Below are 23,226 nucleotides of genomic sequence, written 5' to 3' on the forward strand. Positions count from 1 at the left end.
CTCATGAAAATGCCAGACACATTAATCCAAGGCCTCATTTTGCTCTTCCGCTTTAATTATATCATCAGGCACAACTTTGGAGACTTGACAATATTCCTAATAGGGAGGAATTATCCAATCCCGGAACTTCTGGATACAAGAGAACTTCATACTGGATACATAACTTCAACTGGATACATAACTTTAAAAACAATGGGTTTGACTTAGAAGATATAAACCATACTTCTAATTCTTTTTAGAACCTTGCTTTCTCAAAGATCTTGTCACTCTCCTAAGAATTCTCTCATTCTTAGACCAGCCTCCTTCTTTTCTCTATTGCCCAAACCTACCATTTCCACCCCGTAGGGTTGCCAACCTCCACAAAGGGGCATCTCCAGACTACAGTAACCATTTCTTCCTGGAGGAAATGGCAGCTTTACAGGGTGGGATCTATGGCATCGTATCTTTGCTGAACTGCCTCTCTTCCCCAAATTCTGCCTTTCCCAAGCTCTGTCCCGAAATTTCCAGGAATTTCTCAACTCAGAGTTGGCAACCTTAGTTGATGCCCATTTGGAGACGAGCTGCTGATGCCCAGTAAGAGTGTGCCTATCAGATGGGGGTGGTTTTCATGTCTTCTTTCTGGTTTCTCCTTTTAAAACTGGCCTCTAATTCATCCTGTTCAGAGGTGGAAACTTTCCCTTTTCTCTTTTTATCTCTGGGCATGATGAAGTTTATGAATTGATCGGGTGATCTGGGAATAGCATACAACTGTAAAGGGCTACCGTCCTCATGGCTAGACTTCCCCCCTTTGATTCTGCACACAAGCCGAAAGCAGGGCAGATGTTTATGCAGCAAACATCTTCGGATCACACCAGCCCCATATAGGTGAGACGCTGACAGTTCTGTGGGCAGATTTTTCCACCAGTGTTAAAAGGTTGACATAGATGCCATGCAGAGCCCCAGTTCAGATGGAGCTTTGCTTCTATTAACATATCTCTGCAATCTGATTTAGCTGGTCTAGACTAATTCTGACTTCTCCCCATTCTGCTTTCTTAGCCGTAGCAGGGGCAGAAGACGTGAAATGAGGGTATGCCGGCCTCCCCTCACCCCCAGCAAATTACTTCCGAGGGGTGTATTTCAATAAGGGAAACACACAGGGGTGGATGGGTTAACCATCCGACTTTTTGTGATGAAGCTCCAGTTCAAATTGCGTTTTTTAAAAAAAAACTTGGGACATCTTATTGCATCTTCCTGCATCTTGTCTGATTTTTGTCCTCCTTGAAACGGAACCACCGTACAGACTTTAGGGAAATTCCAGTTCGAATCCCATCCACTCCCTGCCCGCCCCCAAACTGCTCCAGGTTCACTGCAGCCTGGTCATGCAGATCAATAAACTTTGTGATTCCAGTTGTGACTAAAATGGAAGGTATCTAGAGTGGGATATCTCGAGTGAGCGCATCTCATGTTATCTTCTCAAGGCAGGCTGAAATCCATGCCAGAAACAAGATGAGACTTCCTCCCCACTAAAGAGTTGAGTGCAAGCAAAGAGCCACACTCAAGGGCTTATGGCACTTTGGGATAGCCCTTTGGGATATTGCGTGTCCAACATGCAACGTATACTGCTTCCTCACACTCCCGAAAGCACTAGTTGGAAAGCTCAGACCATGATTTGGGCTTTTTTGTATATTATTATAAGTTCCCCCTATTAGCACCTCATCCTTACTGGAACCTGAGGTCTGCAATTAGCTGAAAGCCAGATTGTCTGTATTGTTCCCATCCTGCACACATTAGCTTGGCTCTACCTTTCCCATATATTTTGCTGACTCTTGTCCAATCGAGTCCAAAGATTCCACCACAAAGCAAGGTGGTGAGGCTCTTTGCCACTCTCTCCCTGCCAAACGCAGGTGCATCTTTCCTCCAGTATAAGCTGGGAAGGGGCAAAAGAACACAGATCAATGGATGGCCACGTGCTTTGCAAGCAGGCAAGACCCAGGATTCAAATCCTGCCAACTCTTGGTAACAACAACCAGAAGGCTGTAAAATTTTTGTAAAATTTGGAGAGCTGCTGAGCTGCTAACTTGACAGGTGGCTGCTCTCCTAGCCATCAAATGTCATTGATGTGGCCGTACAGACGCCTTCAGTTTTTTAAAAATACATATATTTAAATCACTCTGAAAGGGGAATAGTATCATTTTAAAGAATCAGAAGTTGTAAGTACCCTGAAGGTGGAGGTTGGAGGGGGAGATTAGGGAAGGTGAGAGAATAACACCCTACGTCGGGGAGACGTCCCCCTTTCCCCAGCAGACACCAAACCTCATCAAGAGTTTCTGACACAGAATCTGTGCTGTTTGAAGCTTCTGTATGGAGCCGAGCCAACCCAGGCTATCTTGCATTGAGCAGTGGGTAGGCTATGTAATACCCAATGGCTGAACCCACAATCACACCCAAGAAAATCCACATGTTGTAAGACATCACAGCCAGCATCACCAGGTACCCGAGGACCACCTGGACTACGTGAAGCAGGGTCTGGATGCTGTGCCACAGGAACCACCTTTTTAAAAAAAAGACCAAGCGTTAGACCTTATCTTGATTTTGGTTCATGCCTGCTTGAGTTCATCCCCGTTTAAATTGACAGCTGATGACTTGGCAGTAGAACATGTGAACTATGAGTAGTATTGTAGGTGACAGCCAGCGTGAAGCAGGGGTATTAAGTGTCGGACTAGGGTCTGAGAGATCCAGGTTCAAATCTTAATGCTAACCTGCTAGTTTGTTGGGTGACCCTGGACTACTCACTCAGCCTAACCCACCTCAGATGGTTGTTAGGATAAAATGAAGAAAGGGAGAACTGTGTTATAAACCGCTGTGGGTCCCCAATGAGGAGAAAGCAAGCAGTCTACATGTCTAATAGTGATCCTGACATTTCATCTGTGATGGCCACAGTTCACAAACATGATTATAGATCCAGAGGAGTTAGCCATGTTAGTTTGTAGTAGCAAAATAGTAAAAGAGTCCAGTAGCACCTTTAAGACTAACCAACTTTATTGTATGCATGCATCTGACGAAGAGAGCTGTGGTTCTCAAAAGCTTATGCTACAATAAAGTTGGTTAGTCTTAAAGGTGCTACTGGACTCTTTACAAACATGATGGGTTCCCAATATTATAAATTTTTGGACTGTGGTTAAATATTGTATGAATCCTAGACTGCCTGTGTGTGGGTGCAGCTTCATTTATTAATTTCAGCCCAATGTCCTTATTAGTAAGGGCAAAACTCCTGAGCCCTGCAACAGGCCAGGGAAGGGGGCCATACCTGCCGGCAGAGGAGCGCTGCTTTCCATGGTCACCGGCAGGCGTCTCCAGACAGGAAAACAAGCAGCTGGTGGCAAAAGACATTTCCTACCCACATACATTTCTTCAGATTTTTTTAAACAGCTAATTACCCAAGAGCAAGTTTTGTATTTGTAATGGATCATGTTAATTTAAAAATAGTTTATTGTTGTTGTTGTTGTTGTTGTTGTTGTTGTTGTTGTTGTTGTTGTTATTAGGAATGGGTACATGCCAACCTCAAACATGCCAGCCACTTCTTGATGCTGAAAGCATTAAGAACATCTAATCTGCTAATTGTCACTTGAACGCTCTAAGAGGGGAGGGTGTGCGCCATCCAGCTTGTGGGGTTGGAAGGGTCCTTTGTTCGTCCTCCTTTTTCTGCCCGATATTCTAATTTTAACAGGAGGGGAGGTTAGTAGAATACCACAATGGGGCAGGAGTTCTTATCCCGCTGGTTGCAGCTTGAATATGCTGCAAAAGTTATCAAGGGACTGGACATTCTAGGAGATTAGGCCATCATAACAGCATTACATTACTTCACAACTGAGGCTCCTTTAACATTCAACTGGTCTCCTTCTGCAAGATTCTTTGGCTGAACTTGGCCCAAAGTACAGCCATCCTCCACAGAAAGGTCCACCGCATTAAAAAAGAAAAGGAAGTATCACTTTTATTTAACTAAAACTCCATTACGGTCTTGGGGGTGAGGCTGTGGCTCATCGGGCAGAGCCTGTGTTTCGCACGCAGGAGATCCTGGCTCAAGCCCATCCCTGGCGATGCAAAGACAGGACAGGCCTTTCTCTGACTGGCTTTGGGACAGAGCAGGCAAATATGAATGAAGTGGAGCAAGAGGCTGATTGTTTCAAACAGGAATTTGATTCCGTTTTCTGAATGCAATGGTCCCATACCACTGAAAGCTTGGGCGTCTCCATGTCTATTAGGCACCTCCCCCGTCCCTACTTAAACCGCTGGTTTGGCTCATACAGAGATTGAAGATGGCTGCTCTATTTATGCAGAAAGCAAACATTTCCGCCTGTTATGGCTGAAGCCCACTTCGCTCTTACTTTGTGTTCTGCACATTAGCCCTCTTCCTGCCCAGTGAGGAGCTGGTCGCCCTCCGCTTCTGCATAACTTGCTGATTTGGATGTTCCTCATGAACAGAAGGAAGCAACGCCATGACTCATGCAGAGCCACAACAGGCAGCCTCCTCAGAGGGATGGTTAATTAGGTGCCGCAGAGGGGGGGCAGGAAATCATCTCTTCACTCCCACCCCACTCATATGTTCTTACTTTTGGGGGGTGCCGGCTAGTCGTTCCACGCCTGTGTTCATGGATGCCCTCTCTGGCTCTTCTAAGGTCTCCTGGCTGAGGCTGGGGGCCATGGCCGGCATCGTGCGCAGAAGCAGCTTGGCCTTGCCCACTTTGATGGCTTCGTACAACACTGCCAGCAGCATCATCACCAGCACCGAAAGCGCCATCCCTGGGAAGCAATGAGACCAAGAGCTGCGGTCAGCTACTGTAGTGGGTGGGCACGTGGGGGGCTGAGAGAGAGCTGTGCCCTGCTTTTCTCTCCGGTGGGGACCCAAAGTGGCTTCCAACCTCACTTTCCCCATTTCTGCCCTCACAACAAGGCTGTGAGGTCAGTTTAGGCTGAGAGTGACTGGCAACATTTTAAAGAGTTGTGGTTGTGCACTTTCAAAGTAATCTAGCAAACATCAACAATGTTCACTCTGGGGGGTTGAACTGGAACGTCTTGCTTTGTCCATGACCACGTTTCAGCTATTAGAGGTTTGCTGTCAACTAATGTCACCTTCCCAGAAGCCGTATTCAGCTGTAAGTAATGCAGCGTTCAGGCTGTATGCTCTAACTTTGCGTGCATGTTGTGTATGTGGCCACCTGTTAGATACAAGTGGGCCCTCCCAAATGCTGAGATCTTCTTGTCTAGTATGGGGGGCAGCTGTCCAGCCACTATGCAATCATACCATCATCTCTACATGAAGTCCCTCAGGGCAGAATCTCAAACTGATCCCCATGTGTTTTGGGCCATGACCACTGAATACAGTTTGTGATACTGTACCACCAATCAACCATGCAATCATACTTTCCCCCCAACGATCCCTAATGACAGAATTTGGTTGGTGTACCAGTTAAGTCATGGCAGCTTCTCATTGGCTCTGTGGCTGTAGCCTAGATGCTGCTCTGCCTGCCTTGCTGCCCTCTCTAAGCCTCAAAGCAAGCTAGGATCTGCATTTTCACCTGACATACTCACTCTTTATGCAGAGAGCTTGCAAAATGTGGTTGTTAAGTCGGCATGTGGGGATTGGTTGTGGCTGCCTGTGTGTGGTTAACAAACACTACTCTGGCAATGACCGTTCCATGGTCTTGTTTATGTTAGAGCAAAATGCACTTAAGTATTCCAAAATGAAAAGCTTTATGTTGTAATAACCACCTAACATATTTGCTCAGCCTCTTCCCAATTTGTATTGTTCCCTAACTTCTAGCTAGGGATTCTTATAGTCCCATTCTTCTTATACAAAGGGAATGGAGAGGGATGCTGCAGAAATACAGGCATGACATTTCAGCTATGCCTACATGAAGATATTTGGGGCGGTAGCTTTGTTTTGCAGACAGAATTTCTCAGATTCAGTCCTCAGCATCTCCTGTTAAAAGACAGGTGTTTGGAAAGCCTTTTCTTTGCCTGCAATCCTGGAAAAGCAGCTGCCATGCAGAGTAGAAAGTACTAAGCTATGTGGACCAATCTGCCTGACTTGGTATAACAAAAGTTTTGTGTCTGCAGTAGGGTTGCCAGGTCCAGGCTGGGAAATTCCTGGAGATTTGGGGGGTGGAGCCTGGAGAGGGTGGGGTTTGGGGAGGGGCCTCAGAGTGGTATAATGCCATAGAGCCCACCCTCCAAAGCAGTCTTTTTCTCCAGGTGAACTGATCTCTGTCACCTGAAGATCAGTTGTAATCCCAGGAGATCTCCAGCCACCACCTGGAGGCTGGCAACCCTAGTCTGCAGTCATTTATTGGGGTAGAGATTTTTGTCTCTAATGTTCAGAAACTCCAGATATGGTTTTCATTTGCATAGCTCACTGTTTATGCAGAGAGCTTGCACAATGTGGTTGTTAATTCGGCGTGTGGGGATTGGTTGTGGCTGCCTGTGTGTGGTTAACAAACACTACTCTGGCGACAACCGTTCCAAGGTCTTGTTTACGTAGAGCAAAATGTGCATTTGGGAGGGCATGGCAGGCAGGGCCTGTTCCACAAGCAGATTCTGCTCTGTTTAACCTGGGAAGGGGCATACTTCCTTTAGACTGTAAATGTCAAGGTCCTTGAATCTATTGCCTCCTTGAATCACTGCAGCAACTGCATTTCTGGATTGATTTCTTTGCGAGAGTGCTTCCCTGTTTGAAGATGGCCTACCCACAGCTTCTCTGGCAGACGCCTCTCAGAAATGATGCCTTTCAATCCCAAAAGCGCACACAGCAAATGAAATGCCAGTCTCGTTCGCTTTGGATCCCCTTGCTGTGCTATCACAGCTGGGGGTGGGTTCTGCGATCAATTGGAGGGCGCAAGTGGCGTCCCTCAAGCTTACCAGCCTCCAAGTCGTCTTCCAAATTTAGGCGATCTTCTGTTCCACTCCCCCACAACCCCTCCCCAAATACCTTGATCTAACCTCCAGCAAATGCCACCACTGCCCACCACCTCCCCCTTGTTTCATTCAACACAGAGGGTTGCCAGGTCCAGGTTTGGAAATTCCTGGAGATTTGGGGAGTGGAGCCTGGATATGGCTGGGTTTAGGGAGGGGAGGGGCCTCAGTGGGGTATGATGCCATAAAGTTCACCCTTCAGAGCACCCATTTTCTCCAGGGGAACTGGTCTCTGTTGCCTGGAGACCATTTGGATTTCCAGATCTCCAGCTACCACCTGGAGGCTGGCAACCCTAGGTCTGACTCCTGTAGAGCCATTCTGCTAACCCCTTTTTCACCAGTACTAGGGTTTCCAGGTCCAAGTTGGGAAATTCCTGGAGATTTGGGGGGGGGGGGGAGTCTGGAGAGGGTGGGATTTGGGGAGGGGCCTCAGTGGAGTATGATGCCATAGAGTTCATCCTTCAGAGCAGCCATTTTCTCCAGGGGAACTGATCTCTGTTGCCTGGAGACCAGTTGTAATATCAGGACTTCTCCAATTACCACCTGGAGGCTGACAACCCTAACTAGGACCCTTCCATAGCCACCTCACGTGTCAGCAGAAAGCGCCTTATGCCAGAGAAACGTGGCACTATTGAAATAATAAATCTCTGGGATCTAAGCCATGGTGCCCACAGGGGAAATGGCTCCAGATGGCTTAAACAGGTACAACGAGTTGCCCTGTGACAAAGGCCTCTGTGTGTTGATCAAGGCCAGCCTTTCACTAATTAATTCACTTCTTTTTTTAAGGTAAATTCCCACCTTGTGCTCCAAATCGTCTCCCACTTTTTCCAGGCTGAATTTCCTGGCTCCCTCCCCTCTTGATTTAGCCCAACTGTCTCCTTTCCCCAACATTCTCCCACTTGCTGCTCTCTCATTGGCTTATTCTGAACATTCCAATCGAGTCCCGCCCTGGGCCTACAGCTTAACACAAATGGGAATTGGGGGGAGGGGGGGTCCCAAAGGCATGCAATCTAAGTTATGCAACTCTACACATATATGCGCACATACACTCTTTTTCACTCATTTATCTTCTTACAATATAAATAGGGCTGGGATGCAAATCAATCAATCAAATATGCCGCAAAGCTAGGAAAGCCCTTGCGTAGGTGACAGTTTCTCCCTTTCAGCTCCTTCTGGGCCGTTTCCACACTACTCACCTTCAATCGGAACGCTTTGGAACTTTGCGAAAAAACCACGGAAGATAGTGTTTTCTTGTGCGAGTTTTGTGCAACATTGCGCAAAACTCATGCGAGAAAATGCTGTTTTCCGGGTTTTGTTCGCAACATTCTGCAGAGTTCTGATTGAAGGTGAGTAGTATGGAAACAGCCCTGGTTTCCACTGTTAGCAAGACTACACTGTTGTTGTAGATTTTCCAGGCTCTATGGCCGTGGTCTTGACATTGCAGTTCCTGACGTTTCGCACCTTCAGAGGTGCAGCACCAAAAGACAGGATTCTCTCAGTGTCAATGAGAGAATTGACATTGCCAAGACCACGGCCATACAGCCTGGAAAATCTACAACAATGAATGTTCTCCGGCCATGAGAGTCTTCAACAATATATCGTTAGCAAGAGTTGTTTGCCCCTTGGCCTGGAGGGCATCCAACCCAGCCCTAGCAGCAAATGAAAACTTCCTCACCAGCCCTGTACCACATAATGGGCAGCATCTCCACACAAGAAGGAACAGTCTATTGCCAGCTTGGTGCACCAGTGGTGGTCATCTCCTCTATGAATTTGTCCAATCTATTTTTCAAGCCATCTGAAGGGGAAGTCATCACCGTATCTTGGGCCAGTGAGTTCCATGCATTTGTTCTGTATTGTGCGAAGGACTTGAATCTACTGCCGGTCAAGGTCATGGGGTGACCCCAGCCAATGGGGATCAAAGAATGGGGGGGAATGATCAATTCCCTTTCCCCATCCCTACATGCAGTTGGATCCTACCAACTTTTCCGCTGATAAAAAAAAGAAGGATGGGGCTCCTTTTGACCACTAAAATGGCAATGCTGGTGACTAACTCGTGTGGATGGGAATTGAAGTAAGGAAGGGAACTGGGTGAAGTCAAGTGAAAAAGCTGATAGGAGCCAAACCACAATTTTAAATTTCCATTATGTCCCCACTTGGTTATCTTATGAACTCAAGTTACTTGCAAGAGAAAATGTCCATAATTCTGCAGTCCACTTTAAAGAACAAATTGTATAACAACAACATTTGATTTATATACTGCCCTTCAGGACAACTTAATGCCCACTCAAGAGTGGTTTACAAAGTATGTCATTATTATCCCCACAACAATCACCCTGTGAGGTGGGTGGGGCTGAGAGAGCTAGAAACTGTGACTACCCCAAGGTCACCCAGCTGACTTCAAGCAGAGGAGTGGGGAATCAAACCTGGCTCTCCAGATTAGAGTCCTGCTGCCCTTAACCACTACACCAAACTGGCAGGCTTATATACATGTGTTTAGAAAGTATATCCCAGCAGCACATTCCTTTTAGTACAATGCACTGCGCAAATTATAACCCACAAAATAGAGGGGGGGGGTCAGCAATATAAGCTCAGTCAATTGACAAAGACCTTGGTATCAGGGAATAGTCATACCAATCTATTAGAAACTAAGGAAGAGAGACCACCATGTGCTAAATTGGACATTGCCCTGAAATAGATATGACTCCACCCCTCAGATCCTTGATTGGCTCACTAGATTAGGGGTGGAGTCTAGGGGCCAAGCTACACATGACGAATGACACTTGAACAGCAAGTGTATTTCTCCCTGTTCACTTGCCCTCCACTCAATCCACTTGCCGTTCAAGTGTCATTCGTCATGTGTAGCTTGGCCCTAGTGCACTATATAATTGCACAGGGCACATAAGTCCTAAGGAAAGCAGGAGCGTTAATAGAACTTGCACATATTTAAAACACAGGCACACAGTGCAATCTCAGGTGTTTACTTGTAAGTAAAGTTCACTTTGATGGGTCTTGTTCTTTTTTCTAATCTTTCATATTTTGCCCTTGGCAAAAATAAAAAAAGTGAAGTTCAAGCACTCAAGTGTTACTTCAAGAAGCCACACAGAGAGACCTTTCATAGCTTCAGAAAACTGAAGGAAGTTTCAGGTTACACCTAATCTTGTACTCAAGATATATCTGGTTGGACCCATCCACTTACACAATTTAAGATAAGATTGTTTTTCTTACCTGCAGGGCTGTGGACATTCCAAAAGTCAAACAGAAGAACCACTTTGTCAGAGAAAAAGAAATACATCTGGTAGGAGAGACAAGACCAAACATAAGAGTCTAATTATCCCAGTCTTCATTGGCTAGCTACTTATTCATTCTCTTCCCATTCTGTAATAGGATGTAAATTTTAAAAAAAACACTGGGAAACCATATCTTGAGCTGTTGCACCCAGGCAGACTTAAATATTTTAATTGAAGCTAATTTTCATATCATTTTCACAGAACATGCCTGAGGCCAAGATGGTGTCATCAGGTATAATGATAACCTCAAATGTGGAAAAAAAATTCAAATGACTTTAACTCTATAGTGTATGCTTATTAAATGTAACAAAAGTTGCTTTAAAACACAAAATTAATCTTTAACATTTTCTAAAATTTGAGAATCATCATCATACTTTTTCCCAAATCACCTCTTTTTCAAACAGTCATTTTTCTTTATTTACTTCATTCATACCCCACCTTTCTCTCCAGTAGGGACCCAAAGCGGCTTACTTTGTTCTCTCCTCCATTTTATGTTCATAGCAGCCTTGTGGGGTAGGTCAGGCTGACAATGTGTGGCCCAAAATCACCCAGCAAATTTCCATGACAGAGTGAAGATTCAAACCCAGATCTCTCATGTCCTCATCTGACACTCTAACCCACTCTACCACACTGGCTCTAGTACTGAGGCTAGCAATTTGCTAGTTCCTTTAGTGAAAGTTATCACTCTAGTAAGATCCGACAGGTTAACTAAAGCCTTTTAGGGGATTGCATTATAATATTTCCTGCTCCAGCAGGAAATAATTTGAATTCTCTGGTACAATTCTTACTGAAATGCATCAGACCACAGTATTTTTCAGTTACAGAATGTTCCAAAGACCAGTTTCTCTGGCTGAAAGAAAACATGAATAACTACAAGGATTTTTCTCTCTGAAGAGACACTGATAGCACTGTTTGGAAAGAGAACACTGTGAGGACCACAGACATGCCGATGTGTAGTTACTATGACAGATAAGCCTCTAGTACGAACCAAGGTCCAATAACAGGAGGCTAGTGTCTGCTGCTTGTTACATCATATGAGCAGTTAGCTCCTCTTATGATAGGAGAATGTGTCTCAGGTTATTACAGCGTACCAGGCAGAGATGTAAAATTTCTGGACATTTTGAAGTCAGGGTGGGGGGTAAATTTATTTATTTAATTTATTTTCAATTTATATTCCACCCTCCCCACATTTCCAGCGGGCTCAGGGAGGATCTTTCTGAAAAAAACTGAATTGGGGCGGGGGGTGGGGTTAAAATATATACAGTATTCAGTTACCTATCAATCCAAAACTTATTCTAATGATTTAACAGCATGAAATACATTATTATAACTTAACAAGCATATAAAATCATACTATTTGGCATATTTGTGAGGTTTAAAAGTATAAATATCTTCATTTTCTTTAACAAAAATTGCAAGTACAACCAATACTTGAGAGAGAGTTACAAACTGCCGTGCCATATGACAGGAAAAAAATTATAAAGTTGAAGATAGAAAACAAATACAGTAGTAAACAAAAACAAAGTGTATTATTTAGACGAATTCTTTCATAGTGTCACAATAGGTAAGACTGCCTGCATGTTTGGATATGAATCTAAACTTTGTAACATTGAAAACACCAAACTCTTCAATAAAATACAGTTAAACACATTATAGCATATTAATTACTACCAAAATTTATTTACATTTAAACAAAAAAATTTGCAAATACTGTGTATGCCTAGAGTATGTCTTCACACATACACACACACACACACACACACACAAACACACACACACACAGAGTGCTCACCCAAATTTCTCATTTCTTTCCACTGGAAAAACTCCTTAGACTTTTTCAAGCTATACATTTTGAATATGAAAACCCTTGTGTTAAGCATTTTACTTGTTTTAAATGAGAAAGTATTTCACAAGAGTTTCTTTTCAGCATTCTCCCGAATCTTCCAAAGTTTTTGCCAGAAAAAAAAGTGAAAAAAAGGTCTGGGGGGGTGAGACAGATAACTCCCCATCACCATTTTTCCTAGTTTCCCCCCCAGGCCCTCACCAAGTTATGGGGCTAAGCTACAAGTGACGAATGACACTTGAACGGCAAATGAACAGACTCAGGGCCAAGCTACAAGTGATGAATGACACTTGAACGGCAAGTGGATTGAGTGGAATGCAAGTGAACAGGGAGAAATACACTTGCCGTTCAAGTGTCATTCGTCACTTGTAGCTTCGCCCTCACATGTATTCCTCCCTGTTCACTTGATCGAGTGGAGGGCAAGTGAACAGGGAGGAATATATGTGAGTGTGTTCACTTGCCGTTCAAGTGTCATTCGTCACTTGTAGCTTGGCCCATGGTTTGTATCTCGTGGGTGAGAGAGATGGATTCTGTCATCTCTTTTGCCCTCCCATTAGCCAGAGGGGCCCTGCGATTGTGTCCTCTCTTGCTTCCATTCAGCTTTCAAGTCAGCAGCTAATGGTGCAGGAGGCAGAGCTTGCAGTCCTGTGCATCCATTAGCTTTTAGATCACCTTGGCTACTTTGACACAGTTCCAATCATACCTTTTTTAGCACACCTCTTGAATGTTTCCTTTAATGGCTGAGCATTAAAAACTGCCCTACTGTCCTGTTGAATGAAGACAGTGCTCAGCGCTCTCAGGCCACCAGAAGCTCTCTGGGGTCTTGGCCAGCTGTTCCATGTGATCACAGAACAGCTGGGAGGGGGACCATCAGCGCCCTAAATATGGGTTTCATCATCACCCTTCCCCAGAATTTAGCTTTCAAGTTTCCCTCCTTAATGTTGGAGGCCTTTTCCTCAGAAACATACCAAGCTTCCTTTACAGGGGCTCAAACCCACCTGGTTATCCACTGGCTGCCAGCAGTTCCCCTAGAGCAAAGAGAAGCAATACTTGCTAGTGGAAATCCTTAACTGGAGAAGCCAAAGACAGAACTCAGGATCTCACTGGGGTGCAAAGCAGGAACTCTGCTATTGAACTATGAGTTTCTTGGGGGATGAATAATAAGCTCTCTTTACTTTTTTGCCCCCCCCCACCAGGTTGGCTATCAGCATGACCCTTTTGGCTATCAGCACTACCTTTACTCTGATGACTTGCAGCTCCGGTCTTCCCTCTTGCACCTCCTTTCTCCTTGAATGTCCTTTACTTGACACAATTCTTTTGGTTAGTGCATTTGAGTCTCGCTTAAGATGCATCTATCCTGTCTCTTTTTTGGGGGGGGGGTATTGATTGTACCTCCGCCTCCTTACCCTTTCCTCCTAATACATCTTTATTTTGGGACTGGATACCTGTTATTTTTGGACAGTGCATAGATCTAAGGTATCTTTATAAATAATGCTTACTTGGTAATAAGTCCCAAAGAACTCAGTAGGAAAGTTGAGTTTTAAGTAAGCTTACACAGAATCAAGCTGCAAAGGGAAGCTTATCCTCACATGGGGCTTTCCTCAAGACATGAGAATAGAGTTGTCAGCTGACTGGATATGTAGGCAGGTTGCACATTCTCTTGCATGAAAGCAAGACATTGTGGCTAGTTGCTGGGATTTTATTGTTCAGGAGCTAACAGTATCCTTTTAACTGCCTGTCTCACCTGCGGATGTTAAGATACCACCTTATGGAATGTGCTTTCACCTGTTCTTGTATGAGAAATGTTTATGGTTCTTCCATAGCTACTTTCCCACACACTGCATTGTGATGGCAGAGGAATGGTGGGTGGTGGCAGTGGTAGGAGACTGTTGTCATACTTGTTTCCCTACTCAGCTTCTTTACCTCATGTTAGTTCCCAAGTATGGGTTTGGCTCATGATGACTTCCAGGCACAGGAACCAACCGAAAGCTTTTGCTTTCATATGGCTCCTTGCTGGTCAAGCTCCACCCTAGTTTCCATCTCCTGGCCCTTCCCAGCTACTGGAATGGTTGAGATCAGAAGTCTCAACTTCTGCAACATCTAGATTGAGACAGAAGGGATGTTTGGAAAAGGGGGGTGCTCAGGAATAGTTGGGGAGTGTCCATCTGGGGGAATACACATTTGGAGCTGACAAAGAACTTGCTATTCATGCAGAAGATTCCAAGTTCAGTCCCTGGATTCTCTAACTGAAGGATCTCAAAGCAGGTGCTGAGAAAGACCTTGCTCAGCCTGAAACCCTGGAGAGTCTCCGGCAACCCGAGTAGGCAACATAGTCATCTGATTCCGAACAAGTCATCTAACTCTGAACAGGGCAGGTGGCATTTTCATCATAGCAGGTGTCTACCTGATATCTTGATCCACCCAGCAATTGTTGCTTCTGTGTGGCCTAGCTATGGGCTTGACCTCAGGATCAGGTTGGCATCTTTACAAATCACCAGGGCTGCTTCAAAGAGCAGAAATTCCAGCAGGCCACAGGTTCCTTGTGCTGAATTTCATACTCCTGTTGTGTCTTGGAGCAGAAGTCCTCACTGCCCCGCCCTGCCCCCCCCATACAGTGTTGAAACTCTGACTAAAAACACAACTTTAAAATAGGGGAACTAAACCATTGCATAACTAAGGAACAAGGCTCGATGTTGACTACAGTTCGGTCACAGAAAAAGAGAGACTAGACTTGATGCCTTTGGCTTGCCTTTTGACCAGAAAGTCCTAAATTCACACATGCTGTTTTGTGTGTATGCTGCAAAGAGCCACTGTAGTGGTTAAGAGCGCGGGGCTCTAATCTGGAGGGCCAGGTTTGATTCCCCACTCCTCCACTTGAAGCCAGCTGGGTGACCTTGGGCTAGTCACAGTTCTCTGGAGCTCTCTCAGCCCCACCCACCTCACAGGGTGTTTTGTTGTGGGGATAATAACAACATACTTTGTAAACCGCTCTGAGTGGGCATTAAGTAGTCCTGAAGGGCGGTATATAAATCGAATGTTGTTATAGTGAAAGGTGCTTGTTAGCTAAATCAGGTATCAAACAGGCAGCTATTCCTATCTGAGTAGCCAGGGCAAATGGAAGTTGTTGTGGAATGGTAATTAACAAAGCAGACTCTACACATGCTCAGGCAGCCTTTATTACTACTTGCCATAAGAAAAGACCTGACTGGATAAATGGACCCTCTAATCTAGCAACCTGTTCCCCACACAGGACAAACAGATGCTCATGGAAGGTGTACCAATGGGGAAGATTGGCCACAGCCTCCCCCTGTTGCACTTCAGCAACTGATATTCAGAGGTATACTGCCACTGAATAGGAAGCTCCCATATAACTGTCATGGCTAATTACTGCTAATAGGTCTATCTACCTCCGTGAATGTGTCTAATTCCCTTTTAGTGCCATTTGAGTTAGTGGTTGTCAGCAATGTGTTCCACATGTTAACTATGTATTGTCTTTTGGACTGTCTTTGTTCCTGAGCCTCAGTACCAAAATGACTCTGAGGCCAAACCTTGGCACTGATTAATCCCTGCTCTTATGATCCCAAGTAACCAAGAATGACAATGGAAGTTGGCAAGGTGTGCATGCAAGATGGGATTGGCTTGGGTGTGGTGCCAAATTAGTGGGTGTTCAGCATGAACAACGAGGCCCTTATGAGGTAAGTGCAGGAAGCTGTGATTTAAGGTCAGCAGGATAATTGTGTAAACACTGCAAGCAGATCAGCTGAGCAGAAAAAAGTGAACTAAGATTTTTTTTCCCCTTGTGGTTTTCAACCACTCCATGAGTGCAGGGTGAGATGAAAATAATTTTACAGCTCTTTTTTCTAGTTGATTGGCAAGAACCTGTAAGCCAAATGCCTGTACCAAGAGAAAAAGCTAGCACAGTAAAGAGATGCCCCTGATTCAAATCTCATCAACCACAAACCTGCCTGCTGGTTAAGATAATCCTTGGAGTTTCTGCTCTGTGTGCCCCCATTATCAGAAGCAAGACTGGTGAGTCCCAGACACTGGGCATTCTCAGTTCTAACTCTAAGATGTTGACACTCCCTCCCCACCAGGTCTTGCCTGGTGCCACATTTTATAGTATTTTACACAGTGAGAAAAAATATTCTTCTCCCAGGCCTTTGTGGTGTTGCTCCAAGAGTGTGGTTTATTTTTTTCCATTTAAGACCTCCTGGGAATTGCTGGTTTTACCATGGGGTATTTCTTTTATGCCTTCTGCTCCTTATAAAGGGGTTTGAAATCTGATATTTTTCTTTTTCTTTCTTTCTTTCCTTCCTTTCTTCAGTCTCTGATCTGGATGCCACTTTTCTTGGATTGCTTTTATGCTGTTTGCTCTCTTTGTGCATTCTTTAAAATTAATGTGGTAAGATGCCTCAAGCATTTTAATATAAATGTTTTAAATGTTGATATAAATGTTTTAAATAGGTGGCCTTTCACAGAACCCTCTCTCTAAACCCAAGCCCCTCATCTGCAGTATGGATGATAATACTGGTCTACTTTCCAGGCCTATTGTAAGAATCCAAGTGTGCTTCTTTTAAGTAACATTTTAGCAGCTTCCCTCTCTAAAATATGCATAGCGATTTGTAATAATCAATAAAACAAAAGTGTAAAAAAGTAATTATTAATAATAAAACAGCAATTAATCAATAAAACAAAAGTGTAAAAAAGTAATTGTTAATAATAAAACAGCAATTAAAATAATTCACAAGGCAGAAAATTAAAATGGCAATTAAAACCCAGATTAGCAGCCTAAAATAAACAAAGGAGCAGAAAAAAATACAACAAAGCAGTAGCAAAGAAAACACTTTGTTTAATAGATATCTCTGCAGAGATCATCGTGTGTGTGTGTGTGTGTGTGTGTGTGTGTGTGTGTGTATCATGCCTTCGAGTCATAGCTGACTTATGGCAACCATTAGTGGGGTTTTCATGGCAAGAGACTATCAGAGGTGGTTTGCCATTACCTGCCTCTGCAACCCTAGTCTTCTTCGTTAGAGGTCTCCCATCCAATTATTAACCAAGGCCAACCCTGCTTAGCTTCTGAGATCTGACAAAATCAGGCTTATCTGGGCTATTCAGGTCAAGGCAAAGATCATCATAAATGCTACTTAAAAAAGAGGGCAAATAAACAGTTTTTATCTGGCACCTAACAAAAAGTATACGAGTCAGTCAACTGGGGGGATAGTATTGCAACAGTCCAATTGCCGCCACAGAGAAAGCTGTTCCTCTAGTTACTACTTTGATACTGGGGGGACCCAAAAGCATGGCTTGAAATGCAGATATTAATTGGCAGGAAAACTTACACAGGAGATGCTGATCCTTCTAGGCTGTATGCCATTAAGATTGCAACCCTTGGATCTAATCAGTAAATAAAAATGGTTGGATGATCCCATCTCCGTTCCACTAACAGTGGTGCTTTGCTCTGTCACAAACAGCCTTCTACTGACCCAAGAGAATCTTCTACTAGTGGATGCCTCCTTGATTCCGCACACGTTGGATAATGTACTTCCAATCTTCTTTATAGATCATTTGGAACGGATTTTTTTGTGTGCGGAACAAAAAAGCCACCTCAAACGATTGATAAAGTGCATTGAAAGTGCATTATCCAATGTGTGCGGAATCAGCTATTCTCTCTCTTCCTGTCAATCTATCTCCAAAATCATAGTATGATCTCACTCCTATGTCTTTGGTTTCATAACCCATTTTATATTCCAAAAGGGTCAAGAAGAGCAAGATTCCTGAATACTAATGCCTGTTTGAATTTAAAAATCAATCACTATTATTTAAATATAATTTTAATGTAATTTAATATTTAACATAAGGCTGGTTTTGTCAGGCAGCAGCCTTATTCTGGCCCTCTTCACATTACAGAGAAAGCATTTTAAACCTGTGCGTGCATGTGTCCATCTGTTTGTAAGAAAGAGTAATGTGCATTCATTTTGCAAAAGAAACTGGGGAGGTTGAAGCACTTGTTGAGCTGTTACCTGCGTTGAATGTAATATGAGAATTACTCGATGCGTGCATAAAGAAAAACCAAATGTATGTGGTGTATCGTACGTGAGCTCACTGTCATTAGTTATCAGGGCTACTGAGTCAGGCCACTGATCCATCAGGGTCAGTGTAGTCTATTCTCCCTGGAAGCAGCTCTCCAACAACTCAGGCAGCAGTCTTCTACATCACTGACTACCTGATCCTTTTAACTGGAGATGCGAGGAATTGAACCTGGGACCTTCTGCATGCCTAGCAGATGCTCTACCACTGAGCCACGGCCCCTTCCCAGCAAAAAATGTGTTCACGGTAACATGTGAACAGAGCCACTGAGTCAGATTATTGGTTTACAAAGGTCAGTGCTTGTCTACTCTGATTGGCAGCAGCTTGCCAAGGTCTCAGGTAGAGACCTCCTATCTGACCTTTTTAACAGGAGACGCTGGGAAATGAACCTGAGACCTCCCATATGTAAGGCAGGCATTCTACCACTGAAACATGGCCCCTCTTTTTTCCTGTTTTGTTTGCTTCCTGTGGGTCAGGTTTCTTGTAAGCCTCCTTGGGGTCAGTGAGAAAGGTGGCATATAACTATTTTAATTACATGGATAGAATCGGGCCGAAAAAGAACCCAGCTGCCATCTGTTTGCACAAACAACTTTTGTTTCCGCAAATTCTTAAGGAAGACAGCTGGGCCAGAGAATAGGCTGGGTGTGTCTGGTGCCGTTGGGTTGTTGAAGCAAAGATCTGACTGTTTTCTGACTGGAAGCGTCCCCCTGCCATGTCAGTTACTCTACATCTTCTAAAGGATGAGCAAGGTTTAAATAATAGATAAACAAAATCTTCTGGACAACTCTTGTATCTCCTGTACAGTACTTAGAGCATGGTCAGTTCAAAGTAAATCGCTGGGTGCAATGACAGAAGGAAGACCTGAACCCATCCCTGTATATCACTTTCTAATAATGCTATTAGGTAGTTTTAGGTAGGTATTGGTCTGCTGTTGAAGAGCAAGATCCGAGTCCAATAGTACCTTAAAGACCAATGAGATTTCCAGGATATAAGCTTTCGAGAGTCAAAGCTCCCTTCGTCAGAATCAACAGGTACATATGCAAATCTCTTTCACTGAAACCAAAGGAACTTTAAATTGTTCAACTGGACTGTGACCAGAGGGGTTTTTTTACTACAGGGTATGCTAACAATGTGATCAGATACACCCTTAAAAGGGGGTAAGTTTTACAGACATTCATGTACAGCTCTGTCGTGAATGCACAAAACATGGGGTTGTATAATTCATTTTTCAGAAGCTAAACCAAGTTTCTAAAACTGTTTTAAGGAAGTTAGTTACAGGTGAGTAGTCGTGTTGGTCTGCAGTAGAAGATCAAGATTCAGGTCTAGTAGCAAAGACCAACTAGATTTCCAGGATATGAGCTTTTGAGAGTCAAGGCTCCCTTTTTCAGATTCTCCTTGTATCTGACGATGAGAAGTTTTGACTCTAGAGAACTCATATCCTGAAAATCAAGTTGGCCTTTAAGCTGCTACTGAACTCAAATCTTTTTTTAAGGAAAGCTCCTTTGACATGACAATCAGGGAATAAACAAAAACTTGGGAAGCTTTTTTAAAATTAGGGTTTTTTTAAAAAAAAACCAACAAACCTTTTTAAAGGTTCTGTAATCACTCCCCTTTCCAAGATAAAAAGACAGATGGACTCACGTTCTAGCTGTATCTGAAAAAGTGAGCTGCGGCTCACAAAAGCTCATACCCTACCGCAAATTTTGTTAGTCTTATAGGTGCTACTGGACTCTTGCCCTTTTTAAAAGCCATTGGTATCATTTTGGTTTGCAAGGCGGCCCTAGAAAAGATGAACGTCGATCGAGGTCACGTTGTACCGAACCGATCAAGTTGTTTCTTCAAAACCGCTTTGATTTCAAAGGAAGGTACTTCCAGGAAAGCAGAGGGCTTGGATCCCAACTTTATTTTATTGCAAATTAAAATAAATGGCTGAACTCAACATTTACGAGATCTGCTGACAGCTGTCATCAGCTTGAACGTGGGATTGGCAAGAATTACTGTGCAGTTACACCCACCGCACTCAATGGTTTTAGGCGTAACTCCCTTGAGGGTCGCCCTGTTCAGCTGAAGCCATTCGAACCCTCGCCTCTGAAACATACTTACCGGCATCATCTTGCTGTCTTGCCCCGTTCCCCCTCCGCCGCGCTGCAAAGGCCCGCTGCCGAGCAGCCAGCGCGCTCCAACTTTCCTCCCCACGCCCGAGTTCCTCCTATGGCCAAACGTATGTCTCAATGAAAAGATACAGTGTGTCTTTTTCGAGGAACCACGTGGGAAGCGCGGGGAGGATCCTGGGCGTTGTAGTTGCTCTTTTTTTTCCACTCCTGGCAGATTTGGAGCGCAGATCCGTAGGAGAGGGTGAATTCCTCAGGCAAGCAACCCGCAGAACCCTCTTGCTAAAGATGCGCTGGGCTGAATGCAGCCTTCTGGACAGTCTGCTCTGGAGTAAGTGGGTTGTGGGGGCGTCAACTGCCCTACGGCTCACTCCCTATATTTAAGGATTTCCAGCAGGCAATTACAGTCTGCGAGATGTTGCAACGTAACCAAGCCGAGACTGGGCGTGAAGGAGCAGGATCCGGTGTTTTGGTCCTTGCAGTCTGACAGTTCGGCTCGATTGTTTTGGCTTTTTGCGCCTCCTAAAAGAGGGAGGGGTCAATGGCCCCCTGCGAACTACATCTCCCAGAGCGCTTTGCTCTGCAAGCCCGGATGGTGCCTCTGGACCACTTTGAAGGAATAGTGGCTGCTGGCCTTCTAGTTTTTCGTGCAATGCAAAGCGGGCCCTTAGCTGTTTGTATTTGCTGGTTCAGCGCGTTGAATTTGGACCTTACCCGAGGGCAAATCAGCAAGTATGTGAATTCCCAAAGGGTAGCTGCGTTTACCTGCTGTCTTCAGATCACGCAGAAGTCCACTGGTGCTTCAAGACCTAACAAAATTTACTGCGTCTGACGAAGACAACTTGATTCTCGAAAGCTTATGCTACAATAAAATTGGTTAGTCTTAGAGGAGCTACTGGACTCTTTTTGATTTTGCTACCACAGACTAACACGGCTAACTCCTCTGAAAATTTACTGTGTAATCCTAAAACCAAGTCTCCTCCTTCGAAACCCATTGGATATGAAAGAGGTAGCTATGGATAGTCCAGCAAATGTGCGGGAAATCAGAGCTCATTTCATTAAATGCATGAAGTGAACAGCAGATATATATTTATACTTAAAGTTTCAAGCTACTGCTGTTACTTAGTAAAAAGTCCAGTAGCATCTTTAAGACTAACCAACTTTATTGAGATATAAGCTTTCAAGAACCACAGCTCTCTTCGTCAGATGCTGTTACTTGTGACTTTAAGCATAAATACATTTGCTGTGGATGTTTGCTGCATGCATCTGATTTATTTATTTATTTAAGTTATTTATAGTCCGCCTTTCTCACTGATACTCAAGGCGGATTACACAGTTTTTGTCAGTATAGTCAATTTCAAAGACATTTGAATAAACCATGTAATTTGGTATATAAATCCAAATTTGCAAAGCTTTAAAACTAATAGGTATCTTTCACTCATTGAAACTGGCATACATTTTGTTAACTTTCAAAGTACTAGATTCTCTCTATACAGGACATCTTACACGGGGATGCTCGAGTGACCGACTTTTTGTAGGGTCTTCAAGTGTCTCCCTAGCAGTGCATGTGTATCCACAATGCGAGAACAAGTGTAAAATCTTTCAATTGAGTGTCCCCATGTAAGATGTCTTGAGTAGAGAAACTCCTAGACTGCCAGAGACTGACATGGCAACAATACATCTAGAATTTCCAGTTTACAATGTTGTGTGGCTGGACCACTGAATCTCTCTCAGGGATTTATCCCATAAAGACGTTTTAAGACAGAGATGGAGAGAACATAGGAGCATACTGGGCTTTAGTGGAAATGGCTTGTGTATAAGATTATCAGGAACCTAGCGAGGGTGGGTATTGGTTTCATTATTAAGTAGTCTGTCAAGTTGTTGTAAGGAAAATGAGATCCCATGTGGGATAGAGCTATGAGTGTTCTGACCTGGATAGCCCAGGCAAGCCCGATCTCAAAAGCTAAGCAGGGTTGGCCTTGGTTAGTAATTGGATGGGAGACCTCCATGGGACCCAATGCAGAGGTAAGCAATAGCAAACAACCTCTGTTAGTCTCTCACCTTGAAAACGGCAGCAGGGGTCATCTTAAGTCAGCGATGACTTGATAGCACTTTCCACCACCACCAAAGCTACCATTAACTAGTATTGCATCTGGATATTCCTCGTTTCCTTGGAGTTACCATTGGCCTCCTATTATCTTCACAACAACTCTGCAAGGTATACTAATGTGGAAGGAAGGCAATTAGTCCTACGTCACCCTGTGAACTTTGTGCCTGGGAGGGCATTTCAAGCTGGGGCTCCTAGAATCATTTCCAACACAATGTCTACTGCACTGGATCTTGAGCATGGAAGACTGTAGTCCATGTGGTACTGTCTGAACTGAATGGCAATGCTTCTCCAGGGTCTGTCTCTCTCTCTCAGTACCGGCTACCTAAGATCTTCTTATTGGAGATGGCTGGGACTGAACTGGGAACCTTTTGCATGCAAAACTGGTTCTTTGTCACTCTGCCACATCATTTGCTCTTGGTGCATGCCCCTGTATCTACCCAAATGTTTTTCCAAGCTAGGCAGCAAAAGCTTTGCTAACACGGGGCCCACTTGCAGTGTACTATGGAATGCTTGCACACCTGCTAATAATATTTAGCAATTTGTATAGCACTTTACAGATTTCAGGGAACATTATCCTTTAATTTTTACAACAGCCTTATGAGGTAGGCCAGAATACTCCTCCTCCCTCTTGTATTTATTTATTTTATTTTTAAAAAGTTATATCATGCCTTTTGACCTCATAGCCTCACCAAGGTGGCTAACAAATGAAAACGTGTGTACTAAGGATGGCAAAGGGGCTTAGCCAGAGGGGCCATAGCTTGTCTAAGAACCCCTAGAGAGTGAGTGGCAGGGGTGAGATTTGAACCAGGGGGCTTCTGGATCACAGCACACTCTCTTAGC

General features: G+C 44.1%; 1 protein-coding gene across 1 annotated transcript; it reads right to left on the minus strand.

Annotated features, from left to right (window-relative positions):
• Positions 1-25: 25 nt before the first annotated feature.
• SLC31A2 (solute carrier family 31 member 2) lies at positions 26-20,803 on the minus strand. The gene is made up of 4 exons (XM_054998528.1): positions 20,269-20,803; positions 10,174-10,240; positions 4,590-4,779; positions 26-2,530 (listed from the first exon to the last, which is right to left on the minus strand). Exons 1-4 carry the CDS (start codon positions 20,275-20,277, stop codon positions 2,362-2,364), a joined length of 435 nt encoding a protein of 144 aa, XP_054854503.1. The 5' UTR covers positions 20,278-20,803; the 3' UTR covers positions 26-2,361.
• Between the last annotated feature and the right edge of the window lie 2,423 nt (positions 20,804-23,226).

The sequence above is a fragment of the Eublepharis macularius genome, chromosome 14, assembly GCF_028583425.1.
Source record: "Eublepharis macularius isolate TG4126 chromosome 14, MPM_Emac_v1.0, whole genome shotgun sequence".
Lineage (NCBI taxonomy): Eukaryota > Metazoa > Chordata > Lepidosauria > Squamata > Eublepharidae > Eublepharis > Eublepharis macularius.